At 35.8% G+C, this 24,429-nt stretch overlaps 3 protein-coding genes across 3 annotated transcripts; 1 reads left to right on the top strand and 2 right to left on the bottom strand.

The window, feature by feature from the left end:
- Positions 1–4,416: 4,416 nt before the first annotated feature.
- Positions 4,417–7,195, bottom strand: LOC143915845 (uncharacterized). Its single transcript, XM_077436665.1, has 4 exons — positions 6,996–7,195; positions 5,605–5,806; positions 4,667–5,507; positions 4,417–4,451 (listed from the first exon to the last, which is right to left on the bottom strand). The coding sequence occupies exons 1-4, from the start codon at positions 7,193–7,195 to the stop codon at positions 4,417–4,419; spliced, it is 1,278 nt and encodes a 425-aa protein (XP_077292791.1).
- Positions 7,196–7,284: 89 nt separating this feature from the next.
- On the top strand, positions 7,285–8,253 carry LOC143915844 (uncharacterized). Its single transcript, XM_077436664.1, has one exon. The coding sequence runs from the start codon at positions 7,285–7,287 to the stop codon at positions 8,251–8,253; it is 969 nt and encodes a 322-aa protein (XP_077292790.1).
- Positions 8,254–8,336: 83 nt separating this feature from the next.
- On the bottom strand, positions 8,337–12,338 carry LOC143915201 (uncharacterized). Its single transcript, XM_077435699.1, has 2 exons — positions 12,036–12,338; positions 8,337–11,919 (listed from the first exon to the last, which is right to left on the bottom strand). The coding sequence occupies exons 1-2, from the start codon at positions 12,326–12,328 to the stop codon at positions 11,835–11,837; spliced, it is 378 nt and encodes a 125-aa protein (XP_077291825.1). The 5' UTR covers positions 12,329–12,338; the 3' UTR covers positions 8,337–11,834.
- Positions 12,339–24,429: the final 12,091 nt, after the last annotated feature.

Below are 24,429 nucleotides of genomic sequence, written 5' to 3'. Positions count from 1 at the left end.
AGACGAATCAAAATAAAATAATAAAAAAAAGTAACAAAAGGAAAATAATACATCATTCAGAGAGAAAAAAAAATAATAACAAAAGTGTAAAAATCAAAAATAAAATCCATAAATCCCATTCATTGTTTACACTGAACAAAATTAAAATAGTATATAAAAATGTACAAAGGAGAAAGAAAAAGTAAAATACAATAAAACAAAATATGAATAAAAAATAAAATCACAGCGAGCCCCAAATGGAAGAGAGTAGATTAAGATTCCATTCATACATCACATTCAAATTAAGAAAGTAATGATGAGCGCAAGTTACCAGATAAATATGTTAAAATTATATCCGATAATCTACGCTCCCCAAGGTGGAAAATATCACATTCAGGGACAGCAGCAACGATTTCATTGAGAAGTCGAATAGCTCTTGGAATAGGAGCCATTCGAAAAAGAACTGTGCGAGCAGCAGGTACAACCATCAAATGATGATGTCTACCACGCACATAATTATTAGGGACATAAAGTCCCAACTGTTCCAGCAACAACGGGCATGACGTATTACCACGCAATAGCTGGAGAACGAAACGAATTAACGAGAAGTTTCTCCGAAGTTCAAGGGAATTATACCCAAGCATGCCCAAAAGGAAAGGAGTAGGATAGAGATATGGGTAGTACCCATACTCTTTCTTATATATTATTATATTATGTTATATATAGCAACCACCATTTGGAGTTAGTGTGAATGTTCAGGGATTTACGAGTCATAAGGATGAAATTGAGAATTTGATTGTTTGTGAGAAACCATGGTTTCTGGGGCTGAGTGAGACGCACATTACTAGTGAGATTGAAGATTTTGAATTGGGTATGAAAGGATATAATGTTATAAGGTGTGATTCTAATTCTAGACACACCAGAAGTGTGTTGCTATATATAAGGAATGAAATACAGTATACGAATGTAATGATTTATAAGGTTGATAAAGAATTTTGGATAATTGGTGTAGATATAATTATAAATGGGATACTTGTATTTTTACTTGTTGTATATCGTTCACCAAATGGAAAGAGTGCAAGATTTATCAAATATTTGTATGAATTAAGTGAGAAGACTTTGGATATAAATAACAATATAATTATGTTTGGAGATTGGAATTTTAATTTGGTGAGATTGGAAGAATTCTATGTTAAAAAATTATCTAAATGGATTAATAAAATGGGATATCAACAAAAGTTGAAAGATATGACACGAGTTAATGATAAAACTAGTTCTCTCATTGACTTAGTTGTGACTAATATTGAGAATTTATATTGTGAAGTTAATGATGTAGTAAAAATAAGTGATCACTCAAATATTAAAATTTTATAAGGACCTCTGTTTGGTGAGACAGGCAGTTTAACAACAAAAGTTTCTATAAGGGCAAATTGTAATTATGAAATATTAAATAAACTGTTACAAAAATGTGAATGGGAGAATGATAGTAGTCGTGTAGATTTAATGTGGAACAGAATTATTAGTAATATAATGGATGCTAAAAATAAGTGTGTGCAAACCAAGAGAATCAAGCATAATTATACACTAAAGCCCTGGTTCACTAAAGCTGTTTTACTTCTCTGGTTCACCAGAGAAGTAAAACAGATTTTAGCTGAAAAAAATCGTAGTTACAATAAATTCATGACTCTTAAAGCAATTGACGGAACTAGTGCTGATTATGCTTGGTTAGAGTATACAAGATAGAGGAATAAATGTGTGAATGTTTTGCGTAATGCGAAGAGGGATTGGCATGAAAGAAATATTGATGGTGCAAAAAAAGATCCCACAAAAATGTGGCGAATAATTAAAACTTTGATTTCCGGGGGAAAAAATGTTTCTTTGAATAAATTAGAAGTCGAGGGAGTAGTATATAATGATAAAGAGGATATGGTTGAAAGATTGAATGAGTTTTACATCAATAGCGTGAATGATATAGTTAATTCAATACAAACAAGGCATAATAGTGTGAATGATGTTATTAGTATGGGTTTAAATAAGTTTGAAAGGTTTAAATTAGTGGAAATGGGAGGATTAAATGGTGTATTGAAGGGCATGAAATCAGTTTATAGTATGGATGGATTGACTCTAGATATTTTAATCAACACTTGGGACATAGTTGGACCTCAGTTACTGAAATTAATAAATAAATCGTTAGAAGTGGGATCCGTCCCGGATGCATGGAAGGTGTCTTCTATTGTACCGATACCAAAGGTTACTGGTACACATAAAGCCAGTGAAATGAGGCCCATCAATATGTAACCAATTGTTGAGAAGATGCTGGAAGAAATCATTATGATTCAATTGAAAGAGTTCATTAGTATAAATGATTGTTTGGTTGTGGAACAGTCTGGATTTAGAGTGAAACATTCAACAGAAACCGCTATCCAATTGGTGGTTTCTGATTGGATGGAGGCGATGGATGAATCTAGCATGGTTGTTGGAGCAGTTTATCTAGATTTTAAACGAGCGTTTGAGACAGTAGATAGGAATATTTTATTATAAAAATTATATAAGTTAGGAATAAATGGGATAGTATTAAAGTGGCTTCAATCATACTTAAATAATAGACGGCAAATAGTAAAAATTGATAAGGTGATATCCTCTGAATTTGTAACACCTCATGGAGTGCCGCAAGGGTCCAAATTGGGACCCTTATTATTTATATTATATATAAACGATATTTTTAAGGTAATTAAGAAGTGTTAAATAAATTTGTTTGCAGATGATATATTGATATATATAATTGGAAAGAATGTTGATGTAATGTCTGACATTTTAAATATAGAATTAAATTATGTGAATGACTGGTTGTGTGAAAATAAATTAAAGCTGAATGTGAATAAAACAAAAATGATGTGGTTGAATGGTAAAAATAAAAATATATTGAGTGAAATTAGAATTGATGATAAGTTAATTGAAAAAGTTGAAAATATAAAATACTTAGGAGTATACATAGACTCAGGACTAAATTTTAAAATGCACGCTGACTATATAATAAACAAAATGTCTAGAAAAGTTGGTATATTATGTAGATTAAGAAATATTTTAAGTAAAAAAAGTAAAATTTTAGTGTATAATTCAATTGTATTGCCACATGTGGTTTATTGTGCCACTGTGCTTAATTTGTTTAGTGGCCAAGATTTAGAAAAAATGCAAAAAATACAAAATAAAGCTATGAGAGGTATTTTGAATGTGAGTAGATTTAAGAGTATTGGAAGTACATATGTTAGATGAATTAGGATGGATGAGTATTAGAATTAGTCTAAATATTAGTACATTGTCTTTTGTTTATACATAAGTTAGATCATAAGTTATTATCTAAGTATTTTGATGATTATATAATAAGGAATAGAGATAAACATAGTTTTTATACTAGAAATAAGGACAAACTAGTTGTAAGTAGAGTAAGAAAGAATAAGACGGCTGGGGGGTGTTTTTCACAGGGGTGTGCTCATGTATAATGCCCTCCCTGAGTGCATCAGGTCGTGTGAAAAATGCTGGTAAACTAATTAAAGATAATATTTTTAGTGTTTGCATATGTATCCCTTGAGGGTAGATTTCACGCAATTCGTTGTGCGGATTAAGAGTCGTGGGAGCAATGCAGAAAAGCGATAAAGTTAATTGAAAAACGATATTTTTAGTGTTAACATATGTGTCTTGAATGTATCGAGAAATGGCTGAGTAGATGCACGCAATTTGTTGTGCAGGCTTAAGAAGGGCTTTGATATTTTTGGGGGGAAACATAATTTGTCTCGCAGATTGATTTAAGGGTCGTGGGAATAGAATACAGCTAACATAAAACAAATAAAGACTTATGTAGACGTAACAGTATTCTCCTATTTTCTCCTCTAAAACTGGACCAATTTTTAAAAAAATTTCATCATCGGTATGAGAAAGATACTTTCTGTGCATCAATCGGCGTATTTTTTTTAAAATCGACCGTTAAATAAGCACGCTGGACTCGTTTCGTGGGTGTAAAAAAGAGGCGATTTTATAGATTTTTGGCGGCTCCTTGCTCCTATAAAAAATAAAACGATAGATGCACTCAAATAGTGGATATCCATAGCATATTAAAAAATAATTTCTCTAGTGCCATAATTGAGGATGGGAGAAGTATATGTAGTACGTTTGTATGGACAAGGCGCTGCTGTCCAGCCTTATTAAGTGTGTGCAAAACAAATTGGATACATATAATTCAAAATTAAATAAATTTCAAAATAAAAGACGAATTTTATTTATTAGGAAGCATTTTATTTATTACAAGCTCTGAATGTGAATCAAATTATGTTGGTAGTGTTGGTACATAGTTTTAAAATCTGACGACATGCATTTATTACATGTAATTATTATCACAATGTTAAAATTAATATTCCAATATATCACTAATTTGTCGCATTGTTACCTTGCATCATTCATGGTAAAAATTTTAAAATCTGATACACAATTACAAACAAATGTAACATATCACGATTTGACGCCCGCTCATTATTATTATTAAAATTATTTATATAAACAATGTTAAAATTATTATGCAAATATATCAATATTGTATATGCATATTTATGTAAACTTGCATATATATATTATTGATATATAGAGAATCGTTGGTGTATTCAAAAACAAATAAAAAAAAACACACAAATGATACTCGTCCACGCTATTAGACCGATTAGACGCCAGCCCTTAGTTTTATCACCGGAAGATTCCTTTTTGCAAAAAATGACGTTTTCGAAAGATTTATTTGAATGTGATGCACACTTTGGGTCATCTATTGTTTTAACTGCAGCTCTCAATTGTTTTAACCAGTATAAATCACAATTACAACTCCATTCATTGTTCGAAACGAATAAAGATCCGTTTATTCCAAATAGTGAATGATTAAAAAAAATGCATGGTTCCAATGTGTTTAGATTATTGGAACTTAAATCCAAAAGTTTAAGTGATTTAGTATGGAAATTTCCACAACCGATATCTTCGATTTTATTTGAGTACAATTGTACGATTTCAACATTTTTTACATGACAAAATGTGTCATTTTTTATACTTTCAATGTTATTATTAATAATTGTAACTGTCGTAAGATTAGGTAAAGGAATTGTACCAATTAAATTGTATATATCGAGTGGACATATCATTTCCTCCACGTACAACTTCGTCAAATTTTGTGCCATACCTCTTAAAACATTTTTTTTAATTTGATGTATTTCGGATCTCTTTATTAGTATGACCTTTAAAAATTGTAGGCCCTTAAATGTACCTTCTTCTAATGTACTAATATTTAAAGATACTAGTGATAAAGAATTTAATTCTTCAAAAACGTATCCTTCAAACGCACTATTTTCAATCTTGCCGATTTTCGGCGCTTCTATGGATAGATTTAATATACGGAAGCTTTTTGTATCAATCCAATTTTGGGCCAGTGTTTTGTTTTCTACGAATAAATCTTTGATGGTGAGGTGTTCTATGTATCCTTTTCCGTTCGTAAAATTCTAAAAATTAAATGAGGATATTTATTTGATTATTTAGTTTTTCTTTTATTTATTACTAAAGACATGCAAATTTTGTAATTTTTATGAAAGAATATACCTGGACTTCTTTTTCTAATATTGATGTCAAATCATTTACATTGACTCCATCGCATACAACCCCAAAATCTTTAGAGCTGCAATTTCCTTTTATTGGATCTTTTTTTGGTTTAGTAGGATAGTTTTCGAGGACACTTAGTGATATAATCGTTATAAACAATATTTTAACACACTTTTTCAAAATCATTTTGACCTTTGAGTGTCTGAAATTTAAAACATGAATATAATTATATATACCGGTTATTATAAAGTACGTATGAACAACTCGTTTTTCGTCAAACATACATACTCGTAAGAACAACTCGTCGAATACATTGTATGTACATACATACATATGTACATACGAACAACTCGTTGACTTTGTATATAAATATGTAACATAAAATCATAATTACACTGACTTTTTAGTGAATTCATGTTATGAATTACACATTCAAATTATAGCTAAAATTATACATTTTAGCTACATTTTCACTGGCCGCGATTAGTGAAATTATAATTTTTGACAGTGGAATCTTAGTGAAATGCCAACTTAAAATTATTATTGTATAAAAAAAATTATCATTCAATAATAAATTGCTTTACGTACCAAGAAGATAAAGTCGACCTGAAAGACATTTTAACATCCACCCCAAACTAAACGAAACACACATATGTATTATCGTGGAAATAGAAGAAAACTTTATTTTCATTTAACATTTTGAGTTCACGTACATACATATATAATATAAAAAAAACAAACACATTGAAAATACAAACAAAATTGTGAAATACTAATTTTACATAGTAAAATACTAATTTTACGAGATACACATTAACTATTAAGGCTTGACCGCACTATGCGACAACCGAACGATCCGACACTCACAACAGTACGCGACCAAATATTGTTTGTATGAAATTGTAAGAGACATAACGCACTGCGCGACTATCGCATTACGTAGAACGACACTGTGCGTCAAAGTTGACTTTCCTACCAACTTTGACGCAAGTTGTCGTTCGTGACGTGACGCAAGTGTCGTAGAGTTTGGGTTGCCTTGCGACAATTATTCTCCTTCTTCATATCGTGACTTTGAAATAGCATGTAGCCATAATCTTTTGGTCTTATCGATTGTTCTTCTTCCTCGCATATCAAATATACTATAATAGCGTCCGTTTCGTCCATCTTGCTCCGAGGTACTGAATGACATAATTTACTGCGTAGTGTCGCATCGCTGTCGTTCAAGTGCGGTTTACCTAATATTGTCGCACACTGTTGTGAAGTGTCGGATCGTTCGTTGGACGCATAGTGCGGTCAAACATTTAAAAAATTATAGTAAGAATTAATATTTTGAAATTGAATTGATTAAACGTGTTTTTAATTGTTTTAAAGGTGTTTTAATAACTATATACTGTGGCAACCCCAAAGGCTGGCCGTAAACGGAGGTGTTTTCGCCCCGAGGGCGGTCAGCGCGCGACGGGAAGCTATCTCTTCCCTTCGGACCTCGCAACCGACAACACCTCTCTCGTCTCCCACACTCGCTGTACCTGAACCAATAAACATGGTTTCCCGAAGCCGAACACCGCGTTTCAATCAATCGCCTGCTCTCCATAACTGGTGACCCCTACAAAACAAGAACACGCATCTGTCAAAACACGCAGCTGTCAAAACACGCAGCTGTCAAAAACGTACGGTACAAGCATGGCGCCCATCATCACAGGCCTTCTCGACGAGGCCCCCGCCGCCACCCCCGCCTCTACCCCCGCGGCAGAAGCCTATTCAGGAGCAGAGATAGAAGTGGCGAGGATAGCCGTGCGCGTTCCGCCCTTCTGGGACGAAGCGCCCGAGCTGTGGTTCGCACGACTCGAAACGCAGTTTCCGTGCGCGCTCATCAAGTCGGACGAGGCGAAATTCGCCACGGTCGTGGGACTCCTCGACAACAAGTTCCTCCCGCTCATCCGAGACATCCTTTTGGAGCAGGCCAAGGGAAACCGTTATGAAACTACCAAAAGAAGATTGGTAGAGGCGTTCTCGGACAGCCACGACAATCGCATCAACAGACTGATGGCGAATCTTCAGATCAGCGACAGCCGACCATCAGACTTGTGGTTCCACATGAAGGCGACCGCGGGCAACACGTGCTCGACAGATTTCTTGAGAGTCATGTGGACGCGAAGACTTCCAGTTCCCGTGCAGTCGGCGCTCGCAACGATGACGACGACCAACATAAAAGAGCTGACGGCGGTCGCAGACCGCGTTTTCGAGACACAGCGGCCGGTCGACGTTTTCCAGCTAAGCGCTGCCCCCTCAGCCTCCGCCCTCGCCCCGGCCCCCGCTACCGCCCCCGCCCCCGCTCCCGCGGAATACCCCAGCACCGCACCGTGCCCGCACGTGGACGCCTTTTCACGCACCCACGCACCTCCAGCACCACACCGTTCCAGCGTAGAAGCTAGGTTGCGGAACTGCGAAGACTGGATAGCCTCGGCAGACCAGAGCATGCAGGAGATTAAACAAATGCTGCGCGCGCAAGAGCGAAGAGGACCGAAGAATTCAAACCGCGGCCCCCATAACAAGACAACGTTCGACACGTGTCGGTTCCATCAGAGGTACGGTAACCGCTCGTTCAGATGCGAACCACCGTGCAGTTTCAAGAAAGCGGGAAACGAGTAAGCCCGTCGGTCAACTCAACAACCGGCGGGCCTAACAACTCTCGTCTCTTCGTTCGAGACCAGAGAACCGGGATGAGCTTTCTCATCGACACAGGTGCCGACGTCTCCGTTCTCCCCGCCCCCCCAGAGAACCGCAATCGACCCGCGCAATTGGAACTTCGTGCCGCCAATGGATCGCGAATCGCCACATACGGAACACAAGAGATGGTGGTGAACATCGGTCTCCGACGCCAATATCCATGGTCGTTCATCGTGGCGGCAGTTCCACGAGCGATAATCGGAGCTGACTTCCTCGCCAAGTACGGCATCATCGTCGACTTGAAAAGGCGCCGACTGACCGATGCACAGACAACGCAGTCACGCCAAGTCGGCATCGAAACGGGTCATTCACTAGGGTTGCGGGTCGTATCTCGCCCCACAGAGTATGAGGAGCTGTTGGCTCAGTTCGACGATATCACTCGCCCCGAAAAGTCGACCACCACCAAGAAGCACTCGGTGACACACCACATCGAAACCCGAGGGCCACCAACAGTTGCCAAACCCAGAAGGCTAGCTCCGGACAAACTAAAAATTGCCAAAGCAGAGTTCGCCCAGATGCAGAGAGACGGGACATGCCGGCCATCCAGCAGCAGTTGGGCCAGCCCACTCCATCTGGTGCAGAAAAAAACTGGCGAGTGGCGCCCATGCGGAGACTTCAGGCAGTTGAACGCATGCACGGTACCAGACAGGTACCCAATCCCAAACATGGCGGACTTTAATCATAATCTGATGAACACCTGTTTGTACTCGGTTATAGACCTGGTGAAGGCGTTCCACCAGATTCCAGTGGAGCCACGAGACGTCATAAAAACTGCGATAACCACACCATTCGGCCTATTCGAATTCCCGTGCATGACGTTTGGCCTAAGGAACGCAGCGCAAACATTTCAACGATTCATGGACGAAGTTCTCAGAGGCCTGGATTTCTGTTTTATTTACATCGACGACATACTCGTGGCATCACAGAACCCAGCCCAGCACAAAGAGCACTTGAGGCAAGTCTTCGGAAGACTCCAGGCTTATGGAGTAAGAATTAATGCCAACAAATGCGAGCTGGGCAAACCAGAGGTGAAATTCCTGGGCCATCAGATTACGAAGAATGGAATTAAACCATCTCCGGAGAAGGTAGAAGCCATCAGAAGCTACCCCAAACCTCGGACAGTCCAGGACCTCAGGAGGTTCTTAGCCATGGTCAACTTTTATAGGAAGTTCATTCCCCACGCGACGGAGAACCAAAGACTGATGAACGACCTCCTGAAAAATTCGAAGAAAAACGACAAAACCCCGGTAGCTTGGACTTCCCTCACTAATGAAGCATTCCAAAAAACCAAGACCCAGCTGGCAGACGCTACATTGCTGGTACACCCGGACCCGGAAGCGCCACTCTCAATCGCAGTCGATGCTTCAGATAGCACTGTCGGAGCAGTACTCCAACAACGCCAAGACGGCGTCTGGAAGCCACTCGCCTTTTACTCGAAAAAGTTGACAGACGCCCAAACCAAATACAGCACGTACGACAGGGAGCTAACCGCCATATTCCAGGGCATTAAACATTTTAAAGTAATGCTCGAAGGCCGCAAGTTTGTGGTATTTACCGACCATAAGCCACTGCAGTTTATCTTCAAAAAGAAAGCCGACCAAGGTACCATGCGTCAAATTCGGCAGGCTTACTTCATCAGCCAGTTCACCACGGATATACAGCACGTGGCTGGAGAAGAGAACGTAGTGGCAGATGCCTTGTCTCGCCTGGAGGCGATCGCCTGTCCCAATAGCATCAATTACGAAGAACTGGCAAAAGCTCAGCTCGACGACGCCAACCTAGAGAAGCTGAGGAAGAACACCGCAAGCGGCTTACAGTGGCGCAGGATACCTGAACCGGAGAGCAATATGGAAATCTGGTGCGATATATCAACGGGCAGACCTCGCCCTTACATTCCAGAACGCTTCAGGCGTCAAGTATTCGACGGAATACACGGATTGGCCCATCCAGGAACCCGCGCATCAGTCGACATGGTACGGAGAAGGTTTATATGGCCCAGTATTTCAAAAGACGTTAGGCATTGGGCAAAAACGTGCATTACATGCCAACGCACTAAAGTCAGCCGTCACACTCGGGCAGGGATCACCGAGTACGACCTGCCGAGCGACCGTTTCGCATTTGTCCATATGGACATAGTGGGGCCACTCCCGCTGTCGCAAGGGTTCTCATATTGCCTAACCGTAATAGACCGTTTCACCCGTTGGCCGGAAGCAATACCAATCGCCGACATACGGGCAGAGACAGTCGGCAAAGCCTTCTACGGAGGCTGGATCGCCAGATTCGGAGTCCCCCAGGAAGTCAAAACCGATCAAGGGCGCCAATTCGAATCAGAGTTATTCGCCGAGCTGACGAAAATCCTAGGCACCCGGCGACAAAGAACCACACCGTATAGACCTCAAGCCAACGGGATGATTGAGAGATGGCACCGTTCATTGAAATCCGCTATCATGGCTCAGGCAACCGACAATTGGGTCGATGCGCTCCCGACAACACTACTGGGACTCCGAGCCGCACTGAAGGAAGACGTTAAGGCCTCGGCAGCAGAGATGGTGTACGGGACACCCCTGGTGTTACCGGGAGAGATGTTCTCCACAAATAGGGCAATAACCGAACACCAATTCGTGAATAGAATCCGCCGGCAAATGGAAGAACTTCGACCGTCCCCGGTAAAAAGGCACGGGACAGAAAGGACCTTCGTACCGCAAAAGCTGCAGTCGTGCACGCACATATTCCTGCGCCACGACGCAGCACGAACAGGTTTCCAGCCCCCGTACCAAGGACCTTTCGAAGTTGTAAAAAGAAACGGCAACATTTGGACTATCAGGAAGAAGGGAAAGGAAGTGAACGTGGCAATGGACCGAGTTAAGCCAGCATACTTAGAACTGGCGCTATCACCTGGACCACCCCCGACCTCGTCGGAGCAATCACCATCACCTCCAGAGCAATCTCTACCACCGTCAGTACCAATGCCTACATCATCGACGACCCGCACTGGAAGAACCACGCAAATTCCTGCTCGATTTAGGGACTAGTAATTAAGCACTCGCATATGTATTAGTATCTACCCCAATTATGATGACATGTTAGCTTCTCATGAAATGCCCATAGCCACACGGAAGTTTCAGGAATGCATTTCTACCTAGAATAATCAGTTATTCAAATATTGTTATAGTTTAATGCTTTAATTGCAATAGCCTTAGATGATTGTGTTCTTGTCTATCTATGTATTCCGATTTTTTTTTCCTTACCATATGTAATGGGTATATTATTATTTTTGTGTGCCTAGCGTGGAGTCGCTGCTATTAGATCTCATTCCGTGTGTACATTAGACTGTCAGTCTTTATAACTAATGGTGGCTGTTATGAATTGTACGATCCTCCACATACGCCGTAGCTCCGGGAAGCGAAATTCCAAAACCTTTATTCCTTACTGTTCTATGTTTACCTTTCCGTGGAAAGTATGGGTATTCGATTTACTTATGTTGTACTGATGTGTATTTTAGTTTACTTATGTTGTACTGATGTGTATTCGATATACTTATGTTGTACTGATGTGTATTTTAGTTTACTTATGTTGTACTGATGTGTACTTTAGTTTACTTATGTTGTACTGATGTGTATTCGATTTACTTATGTTGTATTGATGTGTATTTTAGTTTACTTATGTGTGTACATTCGTGGTCCACATGCATTTTTTTGATATACTTGTGTGATACCAAGAGAAAGGACACGAGAGAGGTCGGAAGTAACTGTAATATTATTTTGCTTCTGTAACTGTAAGACATTATTTCGTCTGTAACGCTGGGGTACCAGCTAAGTGGTATCGCCAAGGCTAAGGGGGGAGTATTGTGGCAACCCCAAAGGCTGGCCGTAAACGGAGGTGTTTTCGCCCCGAGGGCGGTCAGCGCGCGACGGGAAGCTATCTCTTCCCTTCGGACCTCGCAACCGACAACACCTCTCTCGTCTCCCACACTCGCTGTACCTGAACCAATAAACATGGTTTCCCGAAGCCGAACACCGCGTTTCAATCAATCGCCTGCTCTCCATAATACCATGCATGGCCACGAGAGCCATTTTTGGGCGGAGTTTATATTTTGGGCATAAACCTTTTTGCCTTTTCTTTCCATCGTTGAAAAGATTGAGAACAATATAAAGTTTTTGATTGTTTAATCGTCCTTTGTTGGTCAAATAAAAATGTTTTACGCTCGTTCACGAGTTCACGGCTCCCGTGGCCATATACATACATATATTATATAAATCTCTCGTTCAAGCAAAAGAAAATTCGAGAAAACGAGTCTCGAGATATTTCAAGTCAATCGATCGGGGCACACAGGTTCATATAATATACATTAAAATACCAATATTTCTAACCTTGTAACAGCCACGGTTTTGCCAATAATACGTCTATTCTCTTCAAATACTAAGCTTGAACTATGTGCAAATCTTATATATACATAGGTACGTAATCTTACCGTATCTACATACATATGCAGAAACGGTATATACATATGTAAATCTTACCGTATCTACATACATATCACATGTATGTGGGTACATGTGTAGATATTGGAGATTTTTTGAACACGGTTAGTCTTATCGAACTGAAACTTAGTATCGGCTACTGATATTCTTATCGATTCTATATATATTTTTTTCAAATTTTTAAGTTGACCGGTGAGTTTATAGGTGACCCCTTTTTTAAGTTTTGAATTAATTCATCTCCAAAACCGCTAATAAAATCAGACTAAATTTTTTTTACATGTAATAGAATTTATAAATTTTATACCCTAATATTTTACCTGAACCGGAAGTACTTCTTTCACTCTAGAGAATCGAGGTTTTTTATATTTATCTCAGAAATCTTTTGGTTTATTAAACTAAAATTTCATATCTAAAATTTTCAGCTTAATACCAAGTTATGTATAACATTTGGTTAGGATCCGTCAACCGAAAGAGGTCACAGCATTTTCGGTTGACGGATCCTAACCAAATAGCGGTAATTGCGAACGCAATTACCGCTCAAGTTAGTACGTTTAGATAAAAAAAAATATTGAGATAGAAAACCAATCCATATAAACGTAGTAAAATATAAAACTGACCAAATAAATGCATAATAGCATGAAAAAAATATATTTTTGACTTTTAAAATTAAAGTATTTTAAAGCAATGACATATCACAATCAATAGAAAAAACATCTGACTATTGATTTCAATACTCATTTTGAACACAGCAATACTAGATTTTGAGTTAAAGACCGCAAAAGCCAAAAAACTGTAAAAATTGCGCATTTTTTTAAACGCTCATATCTCGTAAACGAAAGTGAACCAACAAAAATAATCATCATATTCGAATTCAGTGTATTAAACTTAGTAAAGATTGATCATTCTCCGCTCTGGTATTTTTTTTTTTGCTGCTCAGTATTATTATCCATATCGCAATTATCAGGTGAATCACTTATTAGATGTGTTGTATGCGTTTTATCATCCACCGCTTGTAATATTAGATTAGATCTAACAGAAACTAATTTTGATACTCTATCATTTGGTTAATCTCTTTCTCTGTATTATATGTCTGTGTTACCAACAGCTACCAGCCCACTACTTCTGAATAATCAGAAATAGTGGGCTGGAATAGAAGTATCCGACTCAAACACAAACCGAACATTTACTGTACTGCCCATAGATGTAGAATAACCTTATTCTATGTATATCTATGGTACTGCCACTATATGAAAACGTTTAGATTCATTCAAGTGTTGCATGTGTCAATGGCATTGACCCAGTGCGAGTTTCTAAAAATGTGTCGATTTGAAAATGTGATAGATATAACTTTTTTTCAATTTTCCCAAAATTCCCGGGGAAAAAACTCGGTTTATTCCCGCAAATAAACCGGGTTTTTTCCTGCCGGCACATCTCTAGTTATTAGTGATTCTGTCATAGAATCAACTGGTTAGTTTGTTAGTACTGTCTAATTAACGAAATATTATTTACGGCACGTAGTTTTTTCAAGATCGTATACATGGGGTGTGTTATAAATTATTTTTAGGGATTTATTTTATATTATTTGGAGCTTGGAAAGGTTAGTATTTGAGGCGTTATTCCATACAGGTGAAAAGCAAGTTCAAGTCATAGTCCTCCTTTGCCGATGCAACTATCCAATTTTTGACCATATGTATACATATGTCAAATGTCATGTGTTTCTTGATCTGAATAGTACACTCGTCGCATTGGAACGATCTGTAAGACGAGTGTAAATGATTAATTGAATAAATAAAAATAACCTACATTAATCACATCGTTTTATAATATAATGATTTATCGAATTAATAAAATTGAATCATCATTACAATGAATTTTATACATATAACTTCGCAACAAAAACAATTATACATATAACTTCCTACCTTTTCCATATTCTATAAACAAAAAAGTCCATGGGTTGTTTTTCCAGAATTGCTTTTTCCGTATCCCCAATTTCATACCTATGTATATGTAATACATATACATATGTATATACGACATAAAAAGTGTGATCAATCAAGATCACCTCAGCCTTTATTTGTATGAAATGTACGACGTCAAAGTGAATGAATGAAAGGAATTATTACTTTAAGGTCAAAGTTCATTCCAACAGCGCATATTAAATTATGGCAGAATTAATTACAAGCATATTAAGATATGAAATGAATATTTTAAATGGATTTCTTATGATTTCTCAAAACAATCACCGAACTTGTTTAATTTTGGTATATTCTATGTAAAGGACGAAATTCAAGGCTTTCTTAATCTCACCTAAATTAATAAATTATACTTACATGAATATTAAATAAATTCTTAGAATTCTGTAGATATACATATGTATGTATATAGAACAATTTTATTTACATTTGCGCGAGTTGGATACAAGAGGATGCTGTGACGTCATATTGCATCCTTTTGTATCCTACTCGCGCACACCTAAGTAAAGCTATTCGATAGAAACAGAGAAATTTCCACCGCACCCCACTGACGGTATCATTCTTGCACTTCTTTTATCCACCTACATACATAGCTACATTATCCACCCATTGCCATTTTATTCTTTTCACTCTATCCACTATATCCACTACCCATGTCATACTTCTCACCCACGTATTCCACTTCGTGTCTTTCCTCGTTACCAGTGGTGAAGTGCTAAATTTTGAGGTACTGGTACGCTCGATTTGCTCAATTACAATTTTTACAATACATGCAATTTTATTTAAATGACCCTAAGGTCGAAATCGCTACATGCCGGAAGGCTCCTCTTTGTCAGTACTTTTAAAGATGATTAAAAAGTGCTGTTCAGTAAGGATCGCGAGAAGTTGGAAGCCCAACACCTTACCGGGAAAGGAAGCAAATGGAAAATTGAAGTTAATTTAGAAGCTGGAATGGTATTAAAAATTAGTAAACATAACGATACATGCAATTCATTATAACTTTAATTTAAAGAATAGTGAAAAACTCAAAAAACTATAATAACTTCCATTCATCTTCATTAACATCGTTTATATTTACCAACTTTCCCATTTTTTTCTATTTGAGGGAACCCTTATCTACTGAATGCTTTTTTATACGCACCCATTAATCCTTAATTTATTGCATAGCTTATCGTGACCATACAAAAAAAAATCAGATCTTTTTTCCATTATGCAAGAAATGCATCAAGTGTATCTCAAACAATGGTTTGAGCCGGTATAAGCGAAAAAAAGGTCCAGGGCCCATTTATTTCGTTAATGGGTCCATGAATGGGGACCAATATTTAAATGGGCTAAAGATATATCTGGTGCCTCACATAAAGCCTGGTGGTATCCTTGATCCTGATAGCATTTGTATGCACGACAGCGCTCCTTGTCATCGAGCTTGATTGAAAAATATTGCAAAAGTGGTGAAACTTTTCGAAAAAATTAAAGTTTTGTACTATTTTGATTTTTTAAATTATGCTGGGTCGCGTACCGGTGCCGATAAAAGGTGACGGGGCACCGTACCGGCGCATACCGGCTATTCTACATCCCTGCTCGTTACGATAAGGATACAACGTTCCATAATTCTTCGGGTGCATTGGACTTTGTGTAGCATCTTGACGTTCAATGTCCAAGCTTCACATCCAACGTCATCTTTGGCAAAATATGTACACTGAACGAAGGTCTTTTTCTTAAAAACTAAATTCTTTCTAAAAACGACATTCATTCGTCCAAATGCACATCCTAATTTCATACGTCTCTTTATATCTTCTTCTTTAATACCGGACATGTCTATTATTTGTCATAAATATAAATAACACTGTTCTACAAATGACGATTTTTTTTTTGGTTCAGAGACGAGATATGACTTTTCTTATAGAATTATGCCCAGTAAACACGAATCTGGTAATAAAAATGTTGATTGGCTCGAGATTCGGAGATATATGTGTTTTTTAAATCGCGCTGCTAAAAACATGGATGCATTCCTGCGAGATGCAAAGAGACACCTCTGTGAGGGACAGTACATATAAGCTAATTATAAATTTTATAGTTAAGTATAATAATTAAGATGTATTTTTAAATTAGCTTTATAGCTAAAATATATATCAATAAATAAATAAAATTATATATATATGAGAACTACTACTAAACTAAACTACTAAAATAACTGGCTTACCTCGATAAAATAAACGAATTTTTGTTATTTATCCACAAGAATAGTAGAAATATGATTTTTCTAAGTGGAATTTTATTTAATTCTCATATAAAGATACTTTAATATATTATCCCTATTAATTCAATTCAGATTCGTGTAAATACAAGTAAACACTAGTACGAGCTTTTTGCTCGCAATTTTACCGATTTAAAGTTCAGCACACTTCCAATTAACCCTTTAAAACGAACACAAAAAATAGTGTGGTCAGAACACTATCTCAATAAACATATTTCAATAGAAAAAACTCAATATAAAATAGTATTAACAGTTGGAAAAAATTCCAAGTGAAAATACGTACTTTTGACTTTTGATTTGAACTGGATGACTTTTTAGAGAGATTTGAAAGCTGAAAAGTACTACAAATGAAAGATAAAATACCCGACTATAGATTCCAATATTCATTTTGAACAGGAAATTGAAATATTTTGAGACATCGACCGAACAACACCAAGATATAGAAAAATCGCGCGATTTAAAAAACACATATAGATACATACATATCTTCGAATCTCGAGCCAATTAACATTTTATATTACCAGATTCGTGTTTACTGGGCATAAATCTATAAGAAAAGTCATATCTCGTCTCTGAATCATTTTTCGTGTCGAACAGTGTCATTATTGACTAGGTACTTCTACTATTTTAACATACATATAATGAAATGCTATCAGACATGCAATAGTTATTGAACATTAGTTTGGTATTATCTATGTTAATTTTTAATCCTACTTTCCAACTTTCCCTGTCCAGCTGTGTTATTATGTTGAATAAGTCAACTGGATCGCGAGATATTATAATACTATATTATCTGCGAACCGAAGATCACTCAAGAAGCAACCGTTGATGCTCACAGAATAGGCTTAACGAAGATCAAATCAAAGTGTCATTAAAAGACACTACATATGTAACCGCAAATGTGACAAAGGAGTTGTATTAACAAGCAAACACATTTCGTATTTTAAAATCTTTATGCATCATCTCACACAATATTTTAAGAAATTTTAAAACTACCCATTTTTACGCCGCAAGATGAAGCTCTCTCATAGCGAAAGTCGAGATTTTGATTTTGAAATTCGTGGTCATAGGAGACTATTTAGTTGACATCTTTGTCGAGTGGATGAGAACGCATTGCGGACAATGATGGGTTTGGATGGTGTCCAAAGGGGCATCTTTAAGAGGAGCAATCGATATTGCAGGAGCCACCAGGTCTGCCGCCATGACAACCGCCCCCGACCACACACCAGCTCGTCTTCTGTTCTGAGAGCAACTGTTGCGTAACACCCACACCACCCACCCACCCATCGAGTCTTTCATTTCGGAATTATGCTGCAGACTTGGAGGCGCGCCTAAGACGATTTCGTCTGCCCAGTCACGTATCCTAGACAACCAATGTATTTTTAGAATCTCAGTCAACTCCTCTACGATTGTATGAAATCATGCAATTAGTTCATTGGCGTATATAACTAATCCTTTAATTGATTTTAAAAGAACCAATTTCATGCAATGCAGAATAACTATAAACATTTTCCATTGACATAAGAAATGTTACTACGTTCGATAACACTGAGCAACAAAAAAAATTTACCAGAGCGGAGACTAATCAATCTTTACTAAATTTGACTCACTAAATTCGAATATGATAATGATTTTTGTTGGTTGGTGATCGTTTACGAGATATGAGCGTTTAAAAAAATGTGCGGTTTTTACACTTTTTTGGCTTTTGCGGTCTTTAACTCAAAATCTAGTATTGTTGTGCTCAAAGTGAGTATTGGAATCAATAGTCAGATGTTTTTTCTATTGATTGTGATTTTTTATTGTTTTAAAAAACTTTTAATTAATTTTCGAATTCAGTGGATCAAACTTAGTAAAGATTTGTTAGTCTCCGCTCTGGTAACTCAAAAACGTGATTTTTTGTTGCTCAGTGTAATTTTTCTGTCCGCCATGTCGGAAAGGTGTCGCCGTAGTTTTTCTTCCTTTATGCTGCATTTACACGAGGCCAATTGTTAAGGCATTCTACTAAGCCAAGCTAAAATTGGTCTCGTGTAAAAGCAGCACAAGACATTCCAATGTCTCGAAATGCCTATTTACACGAGGCCAATACTGGCTTGCCTTAGTGTAGGGTTGCCATAATTGTCGGACCATAGACGGGAACACCCCCCCCCCCCCCCCCAATAAAAATAATTTATTATATTTTTTGATAGTTTAATTATAAGAAATTTCAATTTATAAAAAACATTATTAACGCCACGCCTCTCTCTTCCTCCAAAATTAGTGTTAGTATTGTCAGCACCAAATGCCACGAGCCGCTTTAATGAAATATCAAACTTTTTCAATCCCTCCATGCAAAATACGGCCACCGTATCTGATGTTTCATTCGGTAATGCATTTAACTGCAGCAGTTTAATTTTTAAACCACCATCTTCAGTGAAAAAATTAACGAGTAAAGGAAACATCTTTATAGACTTGTGATTGCTAGAATCTGTAGAAATTCCATAAAATGGAATTTTTAGCATATCTTGTTTGATAACTTCCACAGTATGAGGTGCCAATATATTTTTTTTTTATTAGGGCAGTTGGTTTTGTTCTTGCCACAGATTGTTTACTCGCAATTTTGGAATCGTGATACATAACGGAATTAAGCTTCGATGTACAATCTAATGAATTGAATGTCTGATGATGCTTAACAGTTTTGTAGCAGATATCAAAATTCCGCAGCAGATATAAAAAGATCTTCCTGGGAATTTTGCTTAATCAAATATTTTTGGCGGACGATACAGATACCAATCTTGAATTATAAGTTTCGGACTTAATATGCTATTTTATGATGAATTTTTCACCATGTTGAATTGATGTAATAGTATTGCAAATTGAGCAGTGTGCTTCGTATTCATTCCTTCCTTTATAATACATGACCACTCATTTTGTGTAGTCGTCAAAAAAATGACACTTTCTTCTTCCCATGGCTGTAAAAATTTTTAAGTTTAAGGAATCACCTATATTATGAAAGGAATAAGTGGGTAACCTGGTAACTTTAAGAGAAAATTGGATAAACCTACTTGTCTTCCCGAATCTCAACGCAAATAGGTGAAAACACCGAGCTCCCGTCCGACTTTGACAAAAAGGCAAATTATGATGCAATCCACGTCTGAAGAATGGGCTTGCTAGTGACTACAGTGTTACCATTTGACAAATATAGCCACTAGCCGTATGTTAAGGGCGCTACAGACGCTCTGGAATATCGGAGCGGTATGTCTTGCGGTAGTCCGTGCGGCGAACGAACAGAATTTGGTTCGACGTGCGGCGTACTGAATGCGCTTCGACCTGACGGTAGTCTGTAGCGCCCTTTACCATTGTGCAAACCCACTTAATTATATATTATCGGAAAGATATATTTTTAAATAATATCTATGGAAAACTGGGACAAATATCCTTCTGAAGGGGACACTGGGACGCAAGCCTCAAAACGGGGACATGTCCCCGTAAACTGGGACGTATGGCAACCCTACCTTAGTGGGATGTCTTATCAATTGGCCTCGTGTAGATGCAGCACTACCATTTGTAGGTGACAAAATTGAAACTTGGATCAATTTTATATACGATTATCTAAATAACTGTCATATAACATTGGTTAACTCTTATATGATATCGCTAATCTGGATTACATATATTAATATTACAACAATGTGCAAGGGAAGATGTATTTAGTAAACTAAATTTGTCATTAGTAGAATTGCAGAGTTATTGTGAAATTTATTTATTTTCTCTCAGAATTTTCTTCTCTAGTTAATTCACACTCAAATAGTGGATATAAAATTAAAAAATCATCGTAAAAATAGCCTATGTACAGTTTAAAAAAGTTAAGTATAATTGAAAACGCGTGCATTATATGCATACATACAAATATTGTACTTTAATTGAAATTTTAAAAGAATTTTATGAAGGGTACGTATCAAAAAACACTGTAAGGGCGAAAATGCACAGCGATGCACGTGGCACAGTGATCGATAACGGTGTATCCCATATTTGAAGAAATGTAGGAGACCGCCCACAGTGGGGAGCCATGCACACGACGTGCCGTTCTTCTCTGTGTGATTTCGCCCTAAAGCTAAAGTATTTGGAAAAAATACGTTCCTAGACACTTCTAAATATGTATATGTATAAACTTATAAAAGGAGAATCGATATGTGTACCTAAGTTTTTCAAATGAAACAATAATAAGTGGTTAAACGGGTCAGTCAACTTTAGATGAAACCTTCAAATGTAATTACAAGCTCTTATTGAGAGTTATCTTTTGAGAAATTGTGGAAAATTTCGAATAATGCGAATATAACTTGTGCTCGAATTTCAACTCGTATTCAGTCTGTCAATTATTTTCCACGTAGAACATACATATGTATATATGTACATACCTACTAATAATAGCAATAAATATATAAGAGTAAATTAGGTACATATGTATGTATATGTATAATATATACATTATGTATAGCCATGACTAAAAATAAAATCGTGTAATTCAATTTATGTAAAATATAAATGTAAATAACATACGAAAATGAAATTTGTTCATAATGTTATTTACGTAAATCTGGGAATAGAAATTATAAACATATTGATACAATCTTCTCACATAATTGATATACATAATAGGTATTTATGTACATGCCATTTTTTATATAAAGTTCAAATCATTTATAAATAATTAAGTTATATTTAAGTATAACTAAAATTTATCTATGATTCTACATTTACTTACTTTTCATAATGTTGTTGTTAAATTAGAATTGTAATTTTCAAAAACAGTCAGAAGAGTTGAAAAAAATTAAGCTTCTCAAAATAATTGTGAGCTAATAGATAATTTTCTAGAAAAACAGGTTACGTAAGGATTTTTGTTTAAAACGTTTTAAAATATATGTATAAAACAATTCCTGAAAATTCGCGAAATATTTGATATTAAAAGATGCGAAACATTTCCTTAAAATATCATATAAATGAGATCTTTAATAAGATATAAAAATTGAAATTAGTCATGGTAAACGCGATCAATTTTCTTTTCTAGTTCCTCGAAAACGTAAAATATGTACATATAAATAAGTACGCACAATATACGTAAATTTATTGTGAAATCTTAAATAATTTATTAAATTATATGAATACATTTATTTAATAAAAATGTACAACTTTCAATTCAATTAAAATTTTGAGATTTTGGTAACTTTCAAATTGAAAGTTTCTTCAAAACTTGAAAATAATAAAAAAAAAACAACGAAATTAAGAAAGAGAAAAATTTTAGTATATTTCTCAAAATATGTATATGAAAAGAATCGTGTCGTTATTTTAAAGTGACCTGTTGATAATTAATTAGTAAGAGCTGTTCGCGTGAACTGTGGAGCTGCAGCCTCCTAGTATAAAATTAATGTTTTTGTTTCATTATTATCGTTCTAAAATTGTATTTTAGTTAATTTATTAAAATATGATTTAATTTTATTCCATACGAGTATTAAAAAGTACAAATGTACATGTATGTTAAAGTGACCATTTTTTTTTCAAATTGAAAACCAGGACATGTTATCCAAAAAAATTAGTATTTCCATTATTAAAAACTAAAATAAAAAAAATTATTTTCTTTAATGTTCTTATAAAATTCTAAATAGAACTAGTTAACTTTTAACATTCAATATTGCGTTTTATCACTGGACCACATATTGTTCATCGAAGAAAAATGTTCTTCGGCAGATGCATATATTCCTGGTAAACAAAGACAATATTTGACTAATTTGCCAATATCTTCGTAGGAGACATCATTTTCGCTGAACGCTTTGTATATTTAAATTCAACTATTAGATAAAAGGTGGTTTTATCTCACGACTTGCCAGGAAAGATACTCAAAAAACCAATACTGTACTGGTAAATACAGTACGAATGGTCACCTTAATATATGTATGTACTAGGGGTTCCAAAAAACCGCCCGAAATAAAAAGCCGGTTTTCGGTTTTTTTACAAATAAAAAGCCGGTTGGCCGGCTTTCACCGGTTTTAGAAAAATACGATTTTTTTAAGTTTAAAATTTTTATATCGAAAAAAAAAATGTAAATATGTAAATATTTGCATAATATATATCTATATAATGCAAAAAATACAGTTTTTTATAAATTAAATTAAGTTATAAACATTATGAACTTTCATAAGATCATCACTTTATATTATTATTACAAATATTACAAATAATTCTGACGACTAATAATGACGACATTCTGATGCTATATTCTTCTTTAAGCTCATAAATGGTTTCCTTGATTGTTCTGATTTACTGAATAAGGTTAATTTCAGAATCCCAGTTCGATACCCTAGACGCGTTACACTCTTTTCACTTGATCCTTTCAATACTAATTCCCAAAAATATTTTTATCTGCAGCGCGTTTATCGTATGTTTAACGGAGAGCTGAATGAGGTTGATCTGTTTGGTATTTCCCTACATCAATTCAGGTCTAACATCAAGAGAATCTTGACCGATTGATTCATTTTTTCTTCTATTCTATTTTTCCAATATTTCCATTATTTTTATACTTTAGTTTAGTTATGTAATGTGCTATTTAATCATATTATAGCTTTCATTCCTTTCCATTTCATTTGTTTATTTTGTATTTACCTTTTTCATTTGTTTTTTATATTTGTAAATTTCAATTTCTTCTTATATTCTATCTTATAACCTTTTCCAAATATTTTAATACTATAGTTTAATTATGCAATGTACTACATATTTTGTCATGCCTTTATTCTTTACTTTTTAATTTGTTTTCCTTATATTTATCTTTTTCATTTTTGTAAAAATCTATTATTGGACTCGGGTGTTACATATATTATTTATTTACTTTTTGTGTTTTTTATACCTATCTCTGTACATCCTGTCTGTTGATTTTTCAATTAATAAAATAAAAATAAAAATAAAAAAATAAAATAATAAAATTTGTATTATATGTACATACATATATCACAGTCGTAAAATGGCAGATCCTAAATACGCTCATATAATTAAATGATTTAAATAAGCTAGATATATTATAGATAAAAAGATTTCAAAGTTGTTTTTACGCATCTATTTTAGCTATGTATATAAGTATAAGAATTTGCGATAGATAAGGATGCTTCTATACCTGAAGTTGGGTAGGCCATTGAAACTACATACTTTCAATAATATTTTATTGGTTTATGCCTTGGTCCATTACTAAATCTCAAAGAAACCGCTCAAGAAAGAAAGTAGTGTAGCTTTTTTTTTGTTCAAAGAAATATACGCCTATACCTAAGAGCGTTTATACACATTTATTTTGATCTATCACAGAAATTTAAAATTCATAATTGTTAATTTTGAGGAAAAAAACATGAATTAAAGAAAACCTTAAAAA

This window comes from Arctopsyche grandis, chromosome 8, assembly GCF_051622035.1.
Source record: "Arctopsyche grandis isolate Sample6627 chromosome 8, ASM5162203v2, whole genome shotgun sequence".
Taxonomy (NCBI): Eukaryota; Metazoa; Arthropoda; class Insecta; order Trichoptera; family Hydropsychidae; genus Arctopsyche; species Arctopsyche grandis.
Note: the sequence above shows the minus strand (reverse complement) of the source record. Positions and strands in the feature narration are given on the sequence as shown.